The sequence below is a fragment of the Rissa tridactyla genome, chromosome 22, assembly GCF_028500815.1.
Source record: "Rissa tridactyla isolate bRisTri1 chromosome 22, bRisTri1.patW.cur.20221130, whole genome shotgun sequence".
NCBI lineage: Eukaryota > Metazoa > Chordata > Aves > Charadriiformes > Laridae > Rissa > Rissa tridactyla.
This window is the reverse complement of record NC_071487.1, coordinates 4,559,653-4,578,900: the sequence shown is the minus strand read 5'-3', so window position 1 is coordinate 4,578,900 and position 19,248 is coordinate 4,559,653. Positions and strand designations below refer to the sequence as shown.

Here is a 19,248-nt window from a genome sequence, read left to right as displayed (position 1 = left end):
AGTGCCTTGCGGGGGTCTTCTCCTGGGCACAGCTTGCTGGGGGACAGGGCTCGTGCTCCCTGCGAGAAGCGGGCAGCCTGAAAGCCTTCCCCGTTGCGACCAGGGCCTCCAAGGAGGGGTGGCTGGCACAAGACCTCTGCTTTTCTCCACCCCGAGCCTTCACACCCTGGCTCTTGCACCTCCTCACTCCCCATCTGTGCTTCTTGCAGCTCCCAGCCACCCACCAACCACACCTGGACCCCTCCAGCATTTCACCATCAACTTCACCATCACCAATCTCCCCTACAACTCCGACCTGGAAAATCCTGACTCGGCAAAGTTCAGCACTACGAGGAGGGTCATGGCCACCTTGGTAAGCAGCCCACCACAGGGCCATGGCAGTGCCCCCGCTGGCCCCATAAACTTGGTGGGAGCGCACGGGGATGGCCAGGACTTAACTGTGAAACCTCTCTCCTCGGCAGCTGGATCGCCTTCTGAAGGAAAGCAGCATTGGCCCCGCTTTCCTTGGATGTGAAACCACAGCCTTCAGGTATGGGTTGCGCGTGAGTCTCCCTTTCCAGGTGCCACAAGCAGATCCGGGGGCCCATCACACTAGGTGGCCACCTAGCCTACAGAGGCAGGACCTTCTCCCTCCTGCCCTCCTTCCTTAGCACCTTCTCCTTGATGCCCTCCTTCCTTAGCACCTTCTCCATGATGCCCTCCTGCCTTTGGACTTTCTCCCTGATTCCCTCCTGCCTTAAGACTATCTCCTTGATGCCCCATTCCCTCTGGACCTTCTCCCCGATTCCCTCCTGCCTTAAGACCATCTCCTTGATGCCCCATTCCCTCTGGACCTTCTCCTTGATGCCCTCTTGCCTTAAGACCATCTCGTTGATGCCCCATTCCCTCTGGACCTTCTCCCTGATTCCCTCCTGCCTTAAGACTATGTCCTTGATGCCCCATTCCCTCTGGACATTCTCCCTGATACCCTCCTGCCTTAGGACCTTCTCTTTGATTCCCTCCTGCCTTAAGACCATCTCCTTGATGCCCCAATCACTCTGGACCTTCTCCTTGATGCCCCAATCCCTCTGGACCTTCTCCTTGATGCCCCATTCCCTTTGGACCTTCTCCCTTGTGCCCTCCTACCTTAGCACCTTCTCCTTTATGCCCCAATCCCTCTGGACCTTCTCCTCGATGCCCCAATCCCTCTGGACCTTCTCCTCGATGCCCCAATCCCTCTGGACCTTCTCCTTGATGCCCCATTACCTCTAGACCTCCTCCCTGATCCCCTCCTGCCTTAGCACCTTCTCCTTGATGCCCCTTTCCCTCTGGACCTTTTCCCAGATTCCCTCCTGCCTTACGGCCTCCCCTCGCTCCTGCCCTCTCGCCTCGGGACAGTCACGGCACAGCCCCAAGACGACTCTAAAGCCCTGCCTGGCCCCGCGCTAACTCAGCACCCCCAGGGCGGTACTGCAGGCAGGAGAGCAGTGGCCGGCCACCACGCACACACGGGCTGGCAGTGCCGGGCTTGCGATCCTCTGCCGAGATGGCTGCGGGTGCCCCAAGGCCTGGCCTGAAAGCGGGACGGCACAGGGGAGGGGTGCTCAGGCACGGCGCTATGTTTTCCAGGCCAGTGAGGCAAGGGGACAACACGGGGGTGGACGCCGTCTGCAGCTACAGGCAGGAGCCTTCCGCCCTGCCCTTGGACAGGGTGGGCCTTTACCACGAAGTGAGCAACAAGACCAGAGGCATCACGCAGCTGGGCCCCTACAGCCTGGACAAGGACAGCCTCTACGTCAACGGTGACCCATGCTCCTCTCTCTGCCTCCTCTGCTCTCCCCTGGCAGCCTTCCCCAGCCCTGCTCCCTCCCTGTCCCCACCTCCAGCTCATCACCCCTCTCTCTTTCTCTCTCTTCCCAGGTTACAACGAACAGCCAGTCCTGCCCGGTGAGTACCTTGCAGGAGCAGGCTGTGCTCAGAAGGCAGCAAGTGCCTTGCGGGGGTCTTCTCCTGGGCACAGCTTGCTGCGGGACAGGGCTCGTGCTCCCTGCGAGAAGCGGGCAGCCTGAAAGCCTTCCCCGTTGCGACCAGGGCCTCCAAGGAGGGGTGGCTGGCACAAGACCTCTGCTTTTCTCCACCCCGAGCCTTCACACCCTGGCTCTTGCACCTCCTCACTCCCCATCTGTGCTTCTTGCAGCTCCCAGCCACCCACCAACCACATCTGGACCCCTCCAGCATTTCACCATCAACTTCACCATCACCAATCTCCCCTACAACTCCGACCTGGAAAATCCTGACTCGGCAAAGTTCAGCACTACGAGGAGGGTCCTAACTACCATGGTATGTGGCCCACCACAGGGCCATGGCAGTGCCCCCGCTGGCCCCATAAACTTGGTGGGAGCGCACGGGGATGGCCAGGACTTAACTGTGAAACCTCTCTCCTCGGCAGCTGGATCGCCTTCTGAAGGAAAGCAGCATTGGCCCCGCTTTCCTTGGATGTGAAACCACAGCCTTCAGGTATGGGTTGCGCGTGAGTCTCCCTTTCCAGGTGCCACAAGCAGATCAGGGGGCCCATTACACTACGTGGCCACCTAGCCTACGGAGGCAGGACATTCTCCCTCCTGCCCTCCTTCTTTAGCACCTTCTCCCTGATGCCCTCATGCCTTAGGACCTTCTCCCTGATGCCCTCCTGCATTAGCACCTTCTCCTTGATGCCCCATTCCATCTGGACCTTCTCCCTCATGCCGCATTACACCTGGACCTTCTCCCTGATGCCCTCCTGCCTTAGCACCTTCTCCTTTATGCCCCAATCCCTCTGGACCTTCTCCTTGATGCCCCATTCCCTCTGGACCTTCTCCCTGATGCCCTCCTGCCTTAGCACCTTCTCCTTGATGACCCATTCCCTCTGGACCTTCTCCCTGATGTCCCATTCCCTCTGGACTTTTTCCCTGATCCCCTCCTGCCTTACGGCCTCCCCTCGCTCCTGCCCTCTCGCCTCGGGACAGTCACGGCACAGCCCCAAGACGACTCTAAAGCCCTGCCTGGCCCCGCGCTTCCTCAGCACCCCCAGGGCGTTACTGCAGGCAGGAGAGCAGTGGCCGGACACCACGCACACACGGGCTGGCAGTGCCGGGCTTGCGATCCTCTGCCGAGATGGCTGCGGGTGCCCCAAGGCCTGGCCTGAAAGCGGGATGGCGCAGGGGAGGGGTGCTCAGGCACGGCGCTATGTTTTCCAGGCCAGTGAGGCAAGGGGACAACACGGGGGTGGACGCCGTCTGCAGCTACAGGCAGGAGCCTTCCGCCCTGCCCTTGGACAGGGTGGGCCTTTACCACGAAGTGAGCAACAAGACCAGAGGCATCACGCAGCTGGGCCCCTACAGCCTGGACAAGGACAGCCTCTACGTCAACGGTGACCCATGCTCCTCTCTCTGCCTCCTCTGCTCTCCCCTGGCAGCCTTCCCCAGCCCTGCTCCCTCCCTGTCCCCACCTCCAGCTCATCACCCCTCTCTCTTTCTCTCTCTTCCCAGGTTACAACGAACAGCCAGTCCTGCCCGGTGAGTACCTTGCAGGAGCAGGCTGTGCTCAGAAGGCAGCAAGTGCCTTGCGGGGGTCTTCTCCTGGGCACAGCTTGCTGCGGGACAGGGCTCGTGCTCCCTGCGAGAAGCGGGCAGCCTGAAAGCCTTCCCCGTTGCGACCAGGGCCTCCAAGGAGGGGTGGCTGGCACAAGACCTCTGCGTTTCTCCACCCCGAGCCTTCACACCCTGGCTCTTGCACCTCCTCACTCCCCATCTGTGCTTCTTGCAGCTCCCAGCCACCCACCAACCACACCTGGACCCCTCCAGCATTTCACCATCAACTTCACCATCACCAATCTCCCCTACAACTCCGACCTGGAAAATCCTGACTCGGCAAAGTTCAGCACTACGAGGAGGGTCCTAACTACCATGGTATGTGGCCCACCACAGGGCCATGGCAGTGCCCCCGCTGGCCCCATAAACTTGGTGGGAGCGCACGGGGATGGCCAGGACTTAACTGTGAAACCTCTCTCCTTGGCAGCTGGATCACCTTCTGAAGGAAAGCAGCATTGGCCCCGCTTTCCTTGGATGTGAAACCACAGCCTTCAGGTATGGGTTGCGCGTGAGTCTCCCTTTCCAGGTGCCACAAGCAGATCAGGGGGCCCATCACACTAGGTGGCCACCTAGCCTACAGAGGCAGGACCTTCTCCCTCCTGCCCTCCTTCCTTAGCACCTTCTCCTTGATGCCCTCCTTCCTTAGCACCTTCTCCATGATGCCCTCCTGCCTTCGGACTTTCTCCCTGATTCCCTCCTGCCTTAAGACTATCTCCTTGATGCCCCATTCCCTCTGGACCTTCTCCCCGATTCCCTCCTGCCTTAAGACCATCTCCTTGATGCCCCATGCCCTCTGGACCTTCTCCCTGATTCCCTCCTGCCTTAAGACTATGTCCTTGATGCCCCATTCCCTCTGGACATTCTCCCTGATACCCTCCTGCCTTAGGACCTTCTCTTTGATTCCCTCCTGCCTTAAGACCATCTCCTCGATGCCCCAATGCCTCCGGACCTTCTCCTCGATGCCCCAATCCCTCTGGACCTTCTCCTTGATGCCCCATTCCCTCTGGACCTTCTCCCTTGTGCCCTCCTACCTTAGCACCTTCTCCTTTATGCCCCATTCCCACTGGACCTTCTCCTCGATGCCCCATTCCCTCTGGACCTTCTCCTCGATGCCCCAATCCCTCTGGACCTTCTCCTTGATGCCCCAATCCCTCTGGACCTTCTCCTCGATGCCCCAATCCCTGTGGACCTTCTCCTCGATGCCCCAATCCCTCTGGACCTTCTCCTTGATGCCCCATTACCTCTAGACCTCCTCCCTGATCCCCTCCTGCCTTAGCACCTTCTCCTTGATGCCCCTTTCCCTCTGGACCTTTTCCCTGATTCCCTCCTGCCTTACGGCCTCCCCTCGCTCCTGCCCTCTCGCCTTGGGACAGTCACGGCACAGCCCCAAGACGACTCTAAAGCCCTGCCTGGCCCCGCGCTAACTCAGCACCCCCAGGGCGTTACTGCAGGCAGGAGAGCAGTGGCCGGCCACCACGCACACACGGGCTGGCAGTGCCGGGCTTGCGATCCTCTGCCGAGATGGCTGCGGGTGCCCCAAGGCCTGGCCTGAAAGCGGGATGGCGCAGGGGAGGGGTGCTCAGGCACGGCGCTATGTTTTCCAGGCCAGTGAGGCAAGGGGACAACACGGGGGTGGACGCCGTCTGCAGCTACAGGCAGGAGCCTTCCGCCCTGCCCTTGGACAGGGTGGGCCTTTACCACGAAGTGAGCAACAAGACCAGAGGCATCACGCAGCTGGGCCCCTACAGCCTGGACAAGGACAGCCTCTACGTCAACGGTGACCCATGCTCCTCTCTCTGCCTCCTCTGCTCTCCCCTGGCAGCCTTCCCCAGCCCTGCTCCCTCCCTGTCCCCACCTCCAGCTCATCACCCCTCTCTCTTTCTCTCTCTTCCCAGGTTACAACGAACAGCCAGTCCTGCCCGGTGAGTACCTTGCAGGAGCAGGCTGTGCTCAGAAGGCAGCAAGTGCCTTGCGGGGGTCTTCTCCTGGGCACAGCTTGCTGCGGGACAGGGCTCGTGCTCCCTGCGAGAAGCGGGCAGCCTGAAAGCCTTCCCCGTTGCGACCAGGGCCTCCAAGGAGGGGTGGCTGGCACAAGACCTCTGCTTTTCTCCACCCCGAGCCTTCACACCCTGGCTCTTGCACCTCCTCACTCCCCATCTGTGCTTCTTGCAGCTCCCAGCCACCCACCAACCACATCTGGACCCCTCCAGCATTTCACCATCAACTTCACCATCACCAATCTCCCCTACAACTCCGACCTGGAAAATCCTGACTCGGCAAAGTTCAGCACTACGAGGAGGGTCCTAACTACCATGGTATGTGGCCCACCACAGGGCCATGGCAGTGCCCCCGCTGGCCCCATAAACTTGGTGGGAGCGCACGGGGATGGCCAGGACTTAACTGTGAAACCTCTCTCCTCGGCAGCTGGATCGCCTTCTGAAGGAAAGCAGCATTGGCCCCGCTTTCCTTGGATGTGAAACCACAGCCTTCAGGTATGGGTTGCGCGTGAGTCTCCCTTTCCAGGTGCCACAAGCAGATCAGGGGGCCCATCACACTAGGTGGCCACCTAGCCTACAGAGGCAGGACCTTCTCCCTCCTGCCCTCCTTCCTTAGCACCTTCTCCTTGATGCCCTCCTTCCTTAGCACCTTCTCCATGATGCCCTCCTGCCTTCGGACTTTCTCCCTGATTCCCTCCTGCCTTAAGACCATCTCCTTGATGCCCCATTCCCTCTGGACCTTCTCCTTGATGCCCTCTTGCCTTAAGACCATCTCGTTGATGCCCCATTCCCTCTGGACCTTCTCCCTGATTCCCTCCTGCCTTAAGACTATGTCCTTGATGCCCCATTCCCTCTGGACATTCTCCCTGATACCCTCCTGCCTTAGGACCTTCTCTTTGATTCCCTCCTGCCTTAAGACCATCTCCTCGATGCCCCAATGCCTCCGGACCTTCTCCTTGATGCCCCAATCCCTCTGGACCTTCTCCTTGATGCCCCATTGCCTCTGGAGCTTCTCCTTGATGCCCCATTCCCTCTGGACATTCTCCCTTGTGCCCTCCTACCTTAGCACCTTCTCCGTAATGCCCCATTCCCACTGGACCTTCTCCTTGATGCCCCATTCCCTCTGGACCTTCTCCTCGATGCCCCAATCCCTCTGGACCTTCTCCTCGATGCCCCAATGCCTCCGGACCTTCTCCTCGATGCCCCAATCCCTCTGGACATTCTCCTCGATGCCCCAATCCCTCTGGACCTTCTCCTTGATGCCCCATTACCTCTAGACCTCCTCCCTGATCCCCTCCTGCCTTAGCACCTTCTCCTTGATGCCCCTTTCCCTCTGGACCTTTTCCCAGATTCCCTCCTGCCTTACGGCCTCCCCTCGCTCCTGCCCTCTCGCCTCGGGACAGTCACGGCACAGCCCCAAGACGACTCTAAAGCCCTGCCTGGCCCCGCGCTAACTCAGCACCCCCAGGGCGGTACTGCAGGCAGGAGAGCAGTGGCCGGACACCACGCACACACGGGCTGGCAGTGCCGGGCTTGCGATCCTCTGCCGAGATGGCTGCGGGTGCCCCAAGGCCTGGCCTGAAAGCGGGACGGCACAGGGGAGGGGTGCTCAGGCACGGCGCTATGTTTTCCAGGCCAGTGAGGCAAGGGGACAACACGGGGGTGGACGCCGTCTGCAGCTACAGGCAGGAGCCTTCCGCCCTGCCCTTGGACAGGGTGGGCCTTTACCACGAAGTGAGCAACAAGACCAGAGGCATCACGCAGCTGGGCCCCTACAGCCTGGACAAGGACAGCCTCTACGTCAACGGTGACCCATGCTCCTCTCTCTGCCTCCTCTGCTCTCCCCTGGCAGCCTTCCCCAGCCCTGCTCCCTCCCTGTCCCCACCTCCAGCTCATCACCCCTCTCTCTTTCTCTCTCTTCCCAGGTTACAACGAACAGCCAGTCCTGCCCGGTGAGTACCTTGCAGGAGCAGGCTGTGCTCAGAAGGCAGCAAGTGCCTTGCGGGGGTCTTCTCCTGGGCACAGCTTGCTGCGGGACAGGGCTCGTGCTCCCTGCGAGAAGCGGGCAGCCTGAAAGCCTTCCCCGTTGCGACCAGGGCCTCCAAGGAGGGGTGGCTGGCACAAGACCTCTGCTTTACTCCACCCCGAGCCTTCACACCCTGGCTCTTGCACCTCCTCACTCCCCATCTGTGCTTCTTGCAGCTCCCAGCCACCCACCAACCACACCTGGACCCCTCCAGCATTTCACCATCAACTTCACCATCACCAATCTCCCCTACAACTCCGACCTGGAAAATCCTGACTCGGCAAAGTTCAGCACTACGAGGAGGGTCCTAACTACCATGGTATGTGGCCCACCACAGGGCCATGGCAGTGCCCCCGCTGGCCCCATAAACTTGGTGGGAGCGCACGGGGATGGCCAGGACTTAACTGTGAAACCTCTCTCCTCGGCAGCTGGATCGCCTTCTGAAGGAAAGCAGCATTGGCCCCGCTTTCCTTGGATGTGAAACCACAGCCTTCAGGTATGGGTTGCGCGTGAGTCTCCCTTTCCAGGTGCCACAAGCAGATCAGGGGGCCCATCACACTAGGTGGCCACCTAGCCTACAGAGGCAGGACCTTCTCCCTCCTGCCCTCCTTCCTTAGCACCTTCTCCTTGATGCCCTCCTTCCTTAGCACCTTCTCCATGATGCCCTCCTGCCTTCGGACTTTCTCCCTGATTCCCTCCTGCCTTAAGACCATCTCCTTGATGCCCCATTCCCTCTGGACCTTCTCCTTGATGCCCTCTTGCCTTAAGACCATCTCGTTGATGCCCCATTCCCTCTGGACCTTCTCCCTGATTCCCTCCTGCCTTAAGACTATGTCCTTGATGCCCCATTCCCTCTGGACATTCTCCCTGATACCCTCCTGCCTTAGGACCTTCTCTTTGATTCCCTCCTGCCTTAAGACCATCTCCTCGATGCCCCAATGCCTCCGGACCTTCTCCTTGATGCCCCAATCCCTCTGGACCTTCTCCTTGATGCCCCATTGCCTCTGGAGCTTCTCCTTGATGCCCCATTCCCTCTGGACATTCTCCCTTGTGCCCTCCTACCTTAGCACCTTCTCCGTAATGCCCCATTCCCACTGGACCTTCTCCTTGATGCCCCATTCCCTCTGGACCTTCTCCTCGATGCCCCAATCCCTCTGGACCTACTCCTCGATGCCCCAATGCCTCCGGACCTTCTCCTCGATGCCCCAATCCCTCTGGACCTTCTCCTCGATGCCCCAATCCCTCTGGACCTTCTCCTTGATGCCCCATTACCTCTAGACCTCCTCCCTGATCCCCTCCTGCCTTAGCACCTTCTCCTTGATGCCCCTTTCCCTCTGGACCTTTTCCCAGATTCCCTCCTGCCTTACGGCCTCCCCTCGCTCCTGCCCTCTCGCCTCGGGACAGTCACGGCACAGCCCCAAGACGACTCTAAAGCCCTGCCTGGCCCCGCGCTAACTCAGCACCCCCAGGGCGGTACTGCAGGCAGGAGAGCAGTGGCCGGCCACCACGCACACACGGGCTGGCAGTGCCGGGCTTGCGATCCTCTGCCGAGATGGCTGCGGGTGCCCCAAGGCCTGGCCTGAAAGCGGGACGGCACAGGGGAGGGGTGCTCAGGCACGGCGCTATGTTTTCCAGGCCAGTGAGGCAAGGGGACAACACGGGGGTGGACGCCGTCTGCAGCTACAGGCAGGAGCCTTCCGCCCTGCCCTTGGACAGGGTGGGCCTTTACCACGAAGTGAGCAACAAGACCAGAGGCATCACGCAGCTGGGCCCCTACAGCCTGGACAAGGACAGCCTCTACGTCAACGGTGACCCATGCTCCTCTCTCTGCCTCCTCTGCTCTCCCCTGGCAGCCTTCCCCAGCCCTGCTCCCTCCCTGTCCCCACCTCCAGCTCATCACCCCTCTCTCTTTCTCTCTCTTCCCAGGTTACAACGAACAGCCAGTCCTGCCCGGTGAGTACCTTGCAGGAGCAGGCTGTGCTCAGAAGGCAGCAAGTGCCTTGCGGGGGTCTTCTCCTGGGCACAGCTTGCTGCGGGACAGGGCTCGTGCTCCCTGCGAGAAGCGGGCAGCCTGAAAGCCTTCCCCGTTGCGACCAGGGCCTCCAAGGAGGGGTGGCTGGCACAAGACCTCTGCGTTTCTCCACCCCGAGCCTTCACACCCTGGCTCTTGCACCTCCTCACTCCCCATCTGTGCTTCTTGCAGCTCCCAGCCACCCACCAACCACACCTGGACCCCTCCAGCATTTCACCATCAACTTCACCATCACCAATCTCCCCTACAACTCCGACCTGGAAAATCCTGACTCGGCAAAGTTCAGCACTACGAGGAGGGTCATGGCCACCTTGGTAAGCAGCCCACCACAGGGCCATGGCAGTGCCCCCGCTGGCCCCATAAACTTGGTGGGAGCGCACGGGGATGGCCAGGACTTAACTGTGAAACCTCTCTCCTCGGCAGCTGGATCGCCTTCTGAAGGAAAGCAGCATTGGCCCCGCTTTCCTTGGATGTGAAACCACAGCCTTCAGGTATGGGTTGCGCGTGAGTCTCCCTTTCCAGGTGCCACAAGCAGATCCGGGGGCCCAACACACTAGGTGGCCACCTAGCCTACAGAGGCAGGACCTTCCCCCTCCTGCCCTCCTTCCTTAGCACCTTCTCCTTGATGCCCTCCTTCCTTAGCACCTTCTCCATGATGCCCTCCTGCCTTCGGACTTTCGCCCTGATTCCCTCCTGCCTTAAGACCATCTCCTTGATGCCCCATTCCCTCTGGACCTTCTCCCCGATTCCCTCCTGCCTTAAGACCATCTCCTTGATGCCCGATTCCCTCTGGACCTTCTCCTTGATGCCCTCTTGCCTTAAGACCATCTCGTTGATGCCCCATTCCCTCTGGACCTTCTCCCTGATTCCCTCCTGCCTTAAGACTATGTCCTTGATGCCCCATTCCCTCTGGACATTCTCCCTGATACCCTCCTGCCTTAGGACCTTCTCTTTGATTCCCTCCTGCCTTAAGACCATCTCCTTGATGCCCCAATCCCTCTGGACCTTCTCCTTGATGCCCCATTCCCTTTGGACCTTCTCCCTTGTGCCCTCCTACCTTAGCACCTTCTCCTTTATGCCCCAATCCCTCTGGACCTTCTCCTCGATGCCCCAATCCCTCTGGACCTTCTCCTCGATGCCCCAATGCCTCCGGACATTCTCCTCGATGCCCCAGTCCCTCTGGACCTTCTCCTTGATGCCCCAATCCCTCTGGACCTTCTCCTTGATGCCCCATTACCTCTAGACCTCCTCCCTGATCCCCTCCTGCCTTAGCACCTTCTCCTTGATGCCCCTTTCCCTCTGGACCTTTTCCCTGATTCCCTCCTGCCTTACGGCCTCCCCTCGCTCCTGCCCTCTCACCTCGGGACAGTGACGGCACAGCCCCAAGACGACTCTAAAGCCCTGCCTGGCCCCGCGCTTCCTCAGCACCCCCAGGGCGTTACTGCAGGCAGGAGAGCAGTGGCCGGCCACCACGCACACACGGGCTGGCAGTGCCGGGCTTGCGATCCTCTGCCGAGATGGCTGCGGGTGCCCCAAGGCCTGGCCTGAAAGCGGGACGGCGCAGGGGAGGGGTGCTCAGGCACGGCGCTATGTTTTCCAGGCCAGTGAGGCAAGGGGACAACACGGGGGTGGACGCCGTCTGCAGCTACAGGCAGGAGCCTTCCGCCCTGCCCTTGGACAGGGTGGGCCTTTACCACGAAGTGAGCAACAAGACCAGAGGCATCACGCAGCTGGGCCCCTACAGCCTGGACAAGGACAGCCTCTACGTCAACGGTGACCCATGCTCCTCTCTCTGCCTCCTCTGCTCTCCCCTGGCAGCCTTCCCCAGCCCTGCTCCCTCCCTGTCCCCACCTCCAGCTCATCACCCCTCTCTCTTTCTCTCTCTTCCCAGGTTACAACGAACAGCCAGTCCTGCCCGGTGAGTACCTTGCAGGAGCAGGCTGTGCTCAGAAGGCAGCAAGTGCCTTGCGGGGGTCTTCTCCTGGGCACAGCTTGCTGCGGGACAGGGCTCGTGCTCCCTGCGAGAAGCGGGCAGCCTGAAAGCCTTCCCCGTTGCGACCAGGGCCTCCAAGGAGGGGTGGCTGGCACAAGACCTCTGCTTTACTCCACCCCGAGCCTTCACACCCTGGCTCTTGCACCTCCTCACTCCCCATCTGTGCTTCTTGCAGCTCCCAGCCACCCACCAACCACACCTGGACCCCTCCAGCATTTCACCATCAACTTCACCATCACCAATCTCCCCTACAACTCCGACCTGGAAAATCCTGACTCGGCAAAGTTCAGCACTACGAGGAGGGTCCTAACTACCATGGTATGTGGCCCACCACAGGGCCATGGCAGTGCCCCCGCTGGCCCCATAAACTTGGTGGGAGCGCACGGGGATGGCCAGGACTTAACTGTGAAACCTCTCTCCTCGGCAGCTGGATCGCCTTCTGAAGGAAAGCAGCATTGGCCCCGCTTTCCTTGGATGTGAAACCACAGCCTTCAGGTATGGGTTGCGCGTGAGTCTCCCTTTCCAGGTGCCACAAGCAGATCAGGGGGCCCATCACACTAGGTGGCCACCTAGCCTACAGAGGCAGGACCTTCTCCCTCCTGCCCTCCTTCCTTAGCACCTTCTCCTTGATGCCCTCCTTCCTTAGCACCTTCTCCATGATGCCCTCCTGCCTTCGGACTTTCTCCCTGATTCCCTCCTGCCTTAAGACCATCTCCTTGATGCCCCATTCCCTCTGGACCTTCTCCTTGATGCCCTCTTGCCTTAAGACCATCTCGTTGATGCCCCATTCCCTCTGGACCTTCTCCCTGATTCCCTCCTGCCTTAAGACTATGTCCTTGATGCCCCATTCCCTCTGGACATTCTCCCTGATACCCTCCTGCCTTAGGACCTTCTCTTTGATTCCCTCCTGCCTTAAGACCATCTCCTCGATGCCCCAATGCCTCCGGACCTTCTCCTTGATGCCCCAATCCCTCTGGACCTTCTCCTTGATGCCCCATTGCCTCTGGAGCTTCTCCTTGATGCCCCATTCCCTCTGGACATTCTCCCTTGTGCCCTCCTACCTTAGCACCTTCTCCGTAATGCCCCATTCCCACTGGACCTTCTCCTTGATGCCCCATTCCCTCTGGACCTTCTCCTCGATGCCCCAATCCCTCTGGACCTACTCCTCGATGCCCCAATGCCTCCGGACCTTCTCCTCGATGCCCCAATCCCTCTGGACCTTCTCCTCGATGCCCCAATCCCTCTGGACCTTCTCCTTGATGCCCCATTACCTCTAGACCTCCTCCCTGATCCCCTCCTGCCTTAGCACCTTCTCCTTGATGCCCCTTTCCCTCTGGACCTTTTCCCAGATTCCCTCCTGCCTTACGGCCTCCCCTCGCTCCTGCCCTCTCGCCTCGGGACAGTCACGGCACAGCCCCAAGACGACTCTAAAGCCCTGCCTGGCCCCGCGCTAACTCAGCACCCCCAGGGCGGTACTGCAGGCAGGAGAGCAGTGGCCGGCCACCACGCACACACGGGCTGGCAGTGCCGGGCTTGCGATCCTCTGCCGAGATGGCTGCGGGTGCCCCAAGGCCTGGCCTGAAAGCGGGACGGCACAGGGGAGGGGTGCTCAGGCACGGCGCTATGTTTTCCAGGCCAGTGAGGCAAGGGGACAACACGGGGGTGGACGCCGTCTGCAGCTACAGGCAGGAGCCTTCCGCCCTGCCCTTGGACAGGGTGGGCCTTTACCACGAAGTGAGCAACAAGACCAGAGGCATCACGCAGCTGGGCCCCTACAGCCTGGACAAGGACAGCCTCTACGTCAACGGTGACCCATGCTCCTCTCTCTGCCTCCTCTGCTCTCCCCTGGCAGCCTTCCCCAGCCCTGCTCCCTCCCTGTCCCCACCTCCAGCTCATCACCCCTCTCTCTTTCTCTCTCTTCCCAGGTTACAACGAACAGCCAGTCCTGCCCGGTGAGTACCTTGCAGGAGCAGGCTGTGCTCAGAAGGCAGCAAGTGCCTTGCGGGGGTCTTCTCCTGGGCACAGCTTGCTGCGGGACAGGGCTCGTGCTCCCTGCGAGAAGCGGGCAGCCTGAAAGCCTTCCCCGTTGCGACCAGGGCCTCCAAGGAGGGGTGGCTGGCACAAGACCTCTGCGTTTCTCCACCCCGAGCCTTCACACCCTGGCTCTTGCACCTCCTCACTCCCCATCTGTGCTTCTTGCAGCTCCCAGCCACCCACCAACCACACCTGGACCCCTCCAGCATTTCACCATCAACTTCACCATCACCAATCTCCCCTACAACTCCGACCTGGAAAATCCTGACTCGGCAAAGTTCAGCACTACGAGGAGGGTCATGGCCACCTTGGTAAGCAGCCCACCACAGGGCCATGGCAGTGCCCCCGCTGGCCCCATAAACTTGGTGGGAGCGCACGGGGATGGCCAGGACTTAACTGTGAAACCTCTCTCCTCGGCAGCTGGATCGCCTTCTGAAGGAAAGCAGCATTGGCCCCGCTTTCCTTGGATGTGAAACCACAGCCTTCAGGTATGGGTTGCGCGTGAGTCTCCCTTTCCAGGTGCCACAAGCAGATCCGGGGGCCCAACACACTAGGTGGCCACCTAGCCTACAGAGGCAGGACCTTCCCCCTCCTGCCCTCCTTCCTTAGCACCTTCTCCTTGATGCCCTCCTTCCTTAGCACCTTCTCCATGATGCCCTCCTGCCTTCGGACTTTCGCCCTGATTCCCTCCTGCCTTAAGACCATCTCCTTGATGCCCCATTCCCTCTGGACCTTCTCCCCGATTCCCTCCTGCCTTAAGACCATCTCCTTGATGCCCGATTCCCTCTGGACCTTCTCCTTGATGCCCTCTTGCCTTAAGACCATCTCGTTGATGCCCCATTCCCTCTGGACCTTCTCCCTGATTCCCTCCTGCCTTAAGACTATGTCCTTGATGCCCCATTCCCTCTGGACATTCTCCCTGATACCCTCCTGCCTTAGGACCTTCTCTTTGATTCCCTCCTGCCTTAAGACCATCTCCTTGATGCCCCAATCCCTCTGGACCTTCTCCTTGATGCCCCATTCCCTTTGGACCTTCTCCCTTGTGCCCTCCTACCTTAGCACCTTCTCCTTTATGCCCCAATCCCTCTGGACCTTCTCCTCGATGCCCCAATCCCTCTGGACCTTCTCCTCGATGCCCCAATGCCTCCGGACATTCTCCTCGATGCCCCAGTCCCTCTGGACCTTCTCCTTGATGCCCCAATCCCTCTGGACCTTCTCCTTGATGCCCCATTACCTCTAGACCTCCTCCCTGATCCCCTCCTGCCTTAGCACCTTCTCCTTGATGCCCCTTTCCCTCTGGACCTTTTCCCTGATTCCCTCCTGCCTTACGGCCTCCCCTCGCTCCTGCCCTCTCACCTCGGGACAGTGACGGCACAGCCCCAAGACGACTCTAAAGCCCTGCCTGGCCCCGCGCTTCCTCAGCACCCCCAGGGCGTTACTGCAGGCAGGAGAGCAGTGGCCGGCCACCACGCACACACGGGCTGGCAGTGCCGGGCTTGCGATCCTCTGCCGAGATGGCTGCGGGTGCCCCAAGGCCTGGCCTGAAAGCGGGACGGCGCAGGGGAGGGGTGCTCAGGCACGGCGCTATGTTTTCCAGGCCAGTGAGGCAAGGGGACAACACGGGGGTGGACGCCGTCTGCAGCTACAGGCAGGAGCCTTCCGCCCTGCCCTTGGACAGGGTGGGCCTTTACCACGAAGTGAGCAACAAGACCAGAGGCATCACGCAGCTGGGCCCCTACAGCCTGGACAAGGACAGCCTCTACGTCAACGGTGACCCATGCTCCTCTCTCTGCCTCCTCTGCTCTCCCCTGGCAGCCTTCCCCAGCCCTGCTCCCTCCCTGTCCCCACCTCCAGCTCATCACCCCTCTCTCTTTCTCTCTCTTCCCAGGTTACAACGAACAGCCAGTCCTGCCCGGTGAGTACCTTGCAGGAGCAGGCTGTGCTCAGAAGGCAGCAAGTGCCTTGCGGGGGTCTTCTCCTGGGCACAGCTTGCTGCGGGACAGGGCTCGTGCTCCCTGCGAGAAGCGGGCAGCCTGAAAGCCTTCCCCGTTGCGACCAGGGCCTCCAAGGAGGGGTGGCTGGCACAAGACCTCTGCTTTACTCCACCCCGAGCCTTCACACCCTGGCTCTTGCACCTCCTCACTCCCTATCTGTGCTTCCTGCAGCTCCCAGCCACCCACCAACCACACCTGGACCCCTCCAGCATTTCACCATCAACTTCACCATCACCAATCTCCCCTACAACTCCGACCTGGAAAATCCTGACCCGGCAAAGTTCAGCACTACGAGGAGGGTCCTAACTACCATGGTATGTGGCCCACCACAGGGCCATGGCAGTGCCCCCGCTGGCCCCATAAACTTGGTGGGAGCGCACGGGGATGGCCAGGACTTAACTGTGAAACCTCTCTCCTCGGCAGCTGGATCGCCTTCTGAAGGAAAGCAGCATTGGCCCCGCTTTCCTTGGATGTGAAACCACAGCCTTCAGGTATGGGTTGCGCGTGAGTCTCGCTTTCCAGGTGCCACAAGCAGATCAGGGGGCCCATCACACTAGGTGGCCACCTAGCCTACAGAGGCAGGACCTTCTCCCTCCTGCCCTCCTTCCTTAGCACCTTCTCCTTGATGCCCTCCTTCCTTAGCACCTTCTCCATGATGCCCTCCTGCCTTCGGACTTTCTCCCTGATTCCCTCCTGCCTTAAGACCATCTCCTTGATGCCCCATTCCCTCTGGACCTTCTCCTTGATGCCCTCTTGCCTTAAGACCATCTCGTTGATGCCCCATTCCCTCTGGACCTTCTCCCTGATTCCCTCCTGCCTTAAGACTATGTCCTTGATGCCCCATTCCCTCTGGACATTCTCCCTGATACCCTCCTGCCTTAGGACCTTCTCATTGATTCCCTCCTGCCTTAAGACCATCTCCTCGATGCCCCAATGCCTCCGGACCTTCTCCTCGATGCCCCAATCCCTCTGGACCTTCTCCTCGATGCCCCAATCCCTCTGGACCTTCTCCTTGATGCCCCATTCCCTCTGGACCTTCTCCCTTGTGCCCTCCTACCTTAGCACCTTCTCCGTAATGCCCCATTCCCACTGGACCTTCTCCTCGATGCCCCAATCCCTCTGGACCTACTCCTCGATGCCCCAATGCCTCCGGACCTTCTCCTCGATGCCCCAATCCCTCCGGACCTTCTCCTCGATGCCCCAATCCCTCTGGACCTTCTCCTTGATGCCCCATTACCTCTAGACCTCCTCCCTGATCCCCTCCTGCCTTAGCACCTTCTCCTTGATGCCCCTTTCCCTCTGGACCTTTTCCCTGATTCCCTCCTGCCTTACGGCCTCCCCTCGCTCCTGCCCTCTCGCCTCGGGACAGTCACGGCACAGCCCCAAGACGACTCTAAAGCCCTGCCTGGCCCCGCGCTAACTCAGCACCCCCAGGGCGTTACTGCAGGCAGGAGAGCAGTGGCCGGCCACCACGCACACACGGGCTGGCAGTGCCGGGCTTGCGATCCTCTGCCGAGATGGCTGCGGGTGCCCCAAGGCCTGGCCTGAAAGCGGGACGGCGCAGGGGAGGGGTGCTCAGGCACGGCGCTATGTTTTCCAGGCCAGTGAGGCAAGGGGACAACACGGGGGTGGACGCCGTCTGCAGCTACAGGCAGGAGCCTTCCGCCCTGCCCTTGGACAGGGTGGGCCTTTACCACGAAGTGAGCAACAAGACCAGAGGCATCACGCAGCTGGGCCCCTACAGCCTGGACAAGGACAGCCTCTACGTCAACGGTGACCCATGCTCCTCTCTCTGCCTCCTCTGCTCTCCCCTGGCAGCCTTGCCCAGCCCTGCTCCCTCCCTGTCCCCACCTCCAGCTCATCACCCCTCTCTCTTTCTCTCTCTTCCCAGGTTACAACGAACAGCCAGTCCTGCCCGGTGAGTACCTTGCAGGAGCAGGCTGTGCTCAGAAGGCAGCAAGTGCCTTGCGGGGGTCTTCTCCTGGGCAGAGCTTGCTGCGGGACAGGGCTCGTGCTCCCTGCGAGAAGCGGGCAGCCTGAAAGCCTTCCCCGTTGCGACCAGGGCCTCCAAGGAGGGGTGGCTGGCACAAGACCTCTGCTTTTCTCCACCCCGAGCCTTCACACCCTGGCTCTTGCACCTCCTCACTCCCCATCTGTGCTTCTTGCAGCTCCCAGCCACCCACCAACCACACCTGGACCCCTCCAGCATTTCACCATCAACTTCACCATCACCAATCTCCCCTACAACTCCGACCTGGAAAATCCTGACTCGGCAAAGTTCAGCACTACGAGGAGGGTCCTAACTACCATGGTATGTGGCCCACCACAGGGCCATGGCAGTGCCCCCGCTGGCCCCATAAACTTGGTGGGAGCGCACGGGGATGGCCAGGACTTAACTGTGAAACCTCTCTCCTCGGCAGCTGGATCGCCTTCTGAAGGAAAGCAGCATTGGCCCCGCTTTCCTTGGATGTGAAACCACAGCCTTCAGGTATGGGTTGCGCGTGAGTCTCCCTTTCCAGGTGCCACAAGCAGATCAGGGGGCCCATCACACTAGGTGGCCACCTAGCCTACAGAGGCAGGACCTTCTCCCTCCTGCCCTCCTTCCTTAGCACCTTCTCCTTGATGCCCTCCTTCCTTAGCACCTTCTCCATGATGCCCTCCTGCCTTCGGACTTTCTCCCTGATTCCCTCCTGCCTTAAGACCATCTCCTTGATGCCCCATTCCCTCTGGACCTTCTCCTTGATGCCCTCTTGCCTTAAGACCATCTCGTTGATGCCCCATTCCCTCTGGACCTTCTCCCTGATTCCCTCCTGCCTTAAGACTATGTCCTTGATGCCCCATTCCCTCTGGACATTCTCCCTGATACCCTCCTGCCTTAGGACCTTCTCTTTGATTCCCTCCTGCCTTAAGACCATCTCCTTGATGCCCCATTCCCTCTGGACCTTCTCCTTGATGCCCCAATCCCTCTGGACCTTCTCCTTGATGCCCCATTCCCTCTGGACATTCTCCCTTGTGCCCTCCTACCTTAGCACCTTCTCCGTAATGCCCCATTCCCACTGGACCTTCTCCTTGATGCCCCATTCCCTCTGGACCTTCTCCTCGATGCCCCAATCCCTCTGGACCTTCTCCTCGATGCCCCAATGCCTCCGGACCTTCTCCTCGATGCCCCAAACCCTCTGGACCTTCTCCTCGATGCCCCAAACCCTCTGGACCTTCTCCTCGATGCCCCAATCCCTCTGGACCTTCTCCTTGATGCCCCATTACCTCTAGACCTCCTCCCTGATCCCCTCCTGCCTTAGCACCTTCTCCTTGATGCCCCTTTCCCTCTGGACCTTTTCCCAGATTCCCTCCTGCCTTACGGCCTCCCCTCGCTCCTGCCCTCTCGCCTCGGGACAGTCACGGCACAGCCCCAAGACGACTCTAAAGCCCTGCCTGGCCCCGCGCTAACTCAGCACCCCCAGGGCGGTACTGCAGGCAGGAGAGCAGTGGCCGGCCACCACGCACACACGGGCTGGCAGTGCCGGGCTTGCGATCCTCTGCCGAGATGGCTGCGGGTGCCCCAAG

General features: G+C 60.3%; 1 protein-coding gene across 1 annotated transcript in view; it reads left to right on the top strand.

Annotated features, from left to right (window-relative positions):
• Window positions 1-19,248, top strand: part of MUC16 (mucin 16, cell surface associated) — a gene marked incomplete at its 5' end in the record, with an annotated part of 77,116 nt that overhangs the window by 28,360 nt on the left and 29,508 nt on the right. Inside the window, 28 exons of the mRNA XM_054182330.1 lie at window positions 210-352; window positions 561-616; window positions 1,609-1,781; window positions 2,177-2,319; window positions 2,528-2,583; window positions 3,216-3,388; window positions 3,784-3,926; window positions 4,135-4,190; window positions 5,213-5,385; window positions 5,781-5,923; window positions 6,132-6,187; window positions 7,240-7,412; window positions 7,808-7,950; window positions 8,159-8,214; window positions 9,267-9,439; window positions 9,835-9,977; window positions 10,186-10,241; window positions 11,264-11,445; window positions 11,832-11,974; window positions 12,183-12,238; window positions 13,291-13,463; window positions 13,859-14,001; window positions 14,210-14,265; window positions 15,288-15,460; window positions 15,856-15,964; window positions 17,285-17,457; window positions 17,853-17,995; window positions 18,204-18,259. Of these exons, the coding sequence (XP_054038305.1) occupies window positions 210-352; window positions 561-616; window positions 1,609-1,781; window positions 2,177-2,319; window positions 2,528-2,583; window positions 3,216-3,388; window positions 3,784-3,926; window positions 4,135-4,190; window positions 5,213-5,385; window positions 5,781-5,923; window positions 6,132-6,187; window positions 7,240-7,412; window positions 7,808-7,950; window positions 8,159-8,214; window positions 9,267-9,439; window positions 9,835-9,977; window positions 10,186-10,241; window positions 11,264-11,445; window positions 11,832-11,974; window positions 12,183-12,238; window positions 13,291-13,463; window positions 13,859-14,001; window positions 14,210-14,265; window positions 15,288-15,460; window positions 15,856-15,964; window positions 17,285-17,457; window positions 17,853-17,995; window positions 18,204-18,259 (3,466 nt within the window). The remainder of the gene's footprint in view (window positions 1-209; window positions 353-560; window positions 617-1,608; window positions 1,782-2,176; window positions 2,320-2,527; window positions 2,584-3,215; window positions 3,389-3,783; window positions 3,927-4,134; window positions 4,191-5,212; window positions 5,386-5,780; window positions 5,924-6,131; window positions 6,188-7,239; window positions 7,413-7,807; window positions 7,951-8,158; window positions 8,215-9,266; window positions 9,440-9,834; window positions 9,978-10,185; window positions 10,242-11,263; window positions 11,446-11,831; window positions 11,975-12,182; window positions 12,239-13,290; window positions 13,464-13,858; window positions 14,002-14,209; window positions 14,266-15,287; window positions 15,461-15,855; window positions 15,965-17,284; window positions 17,458-17,852; window positions 17,996-18,203; window positions 18,260-19,248) is intronic.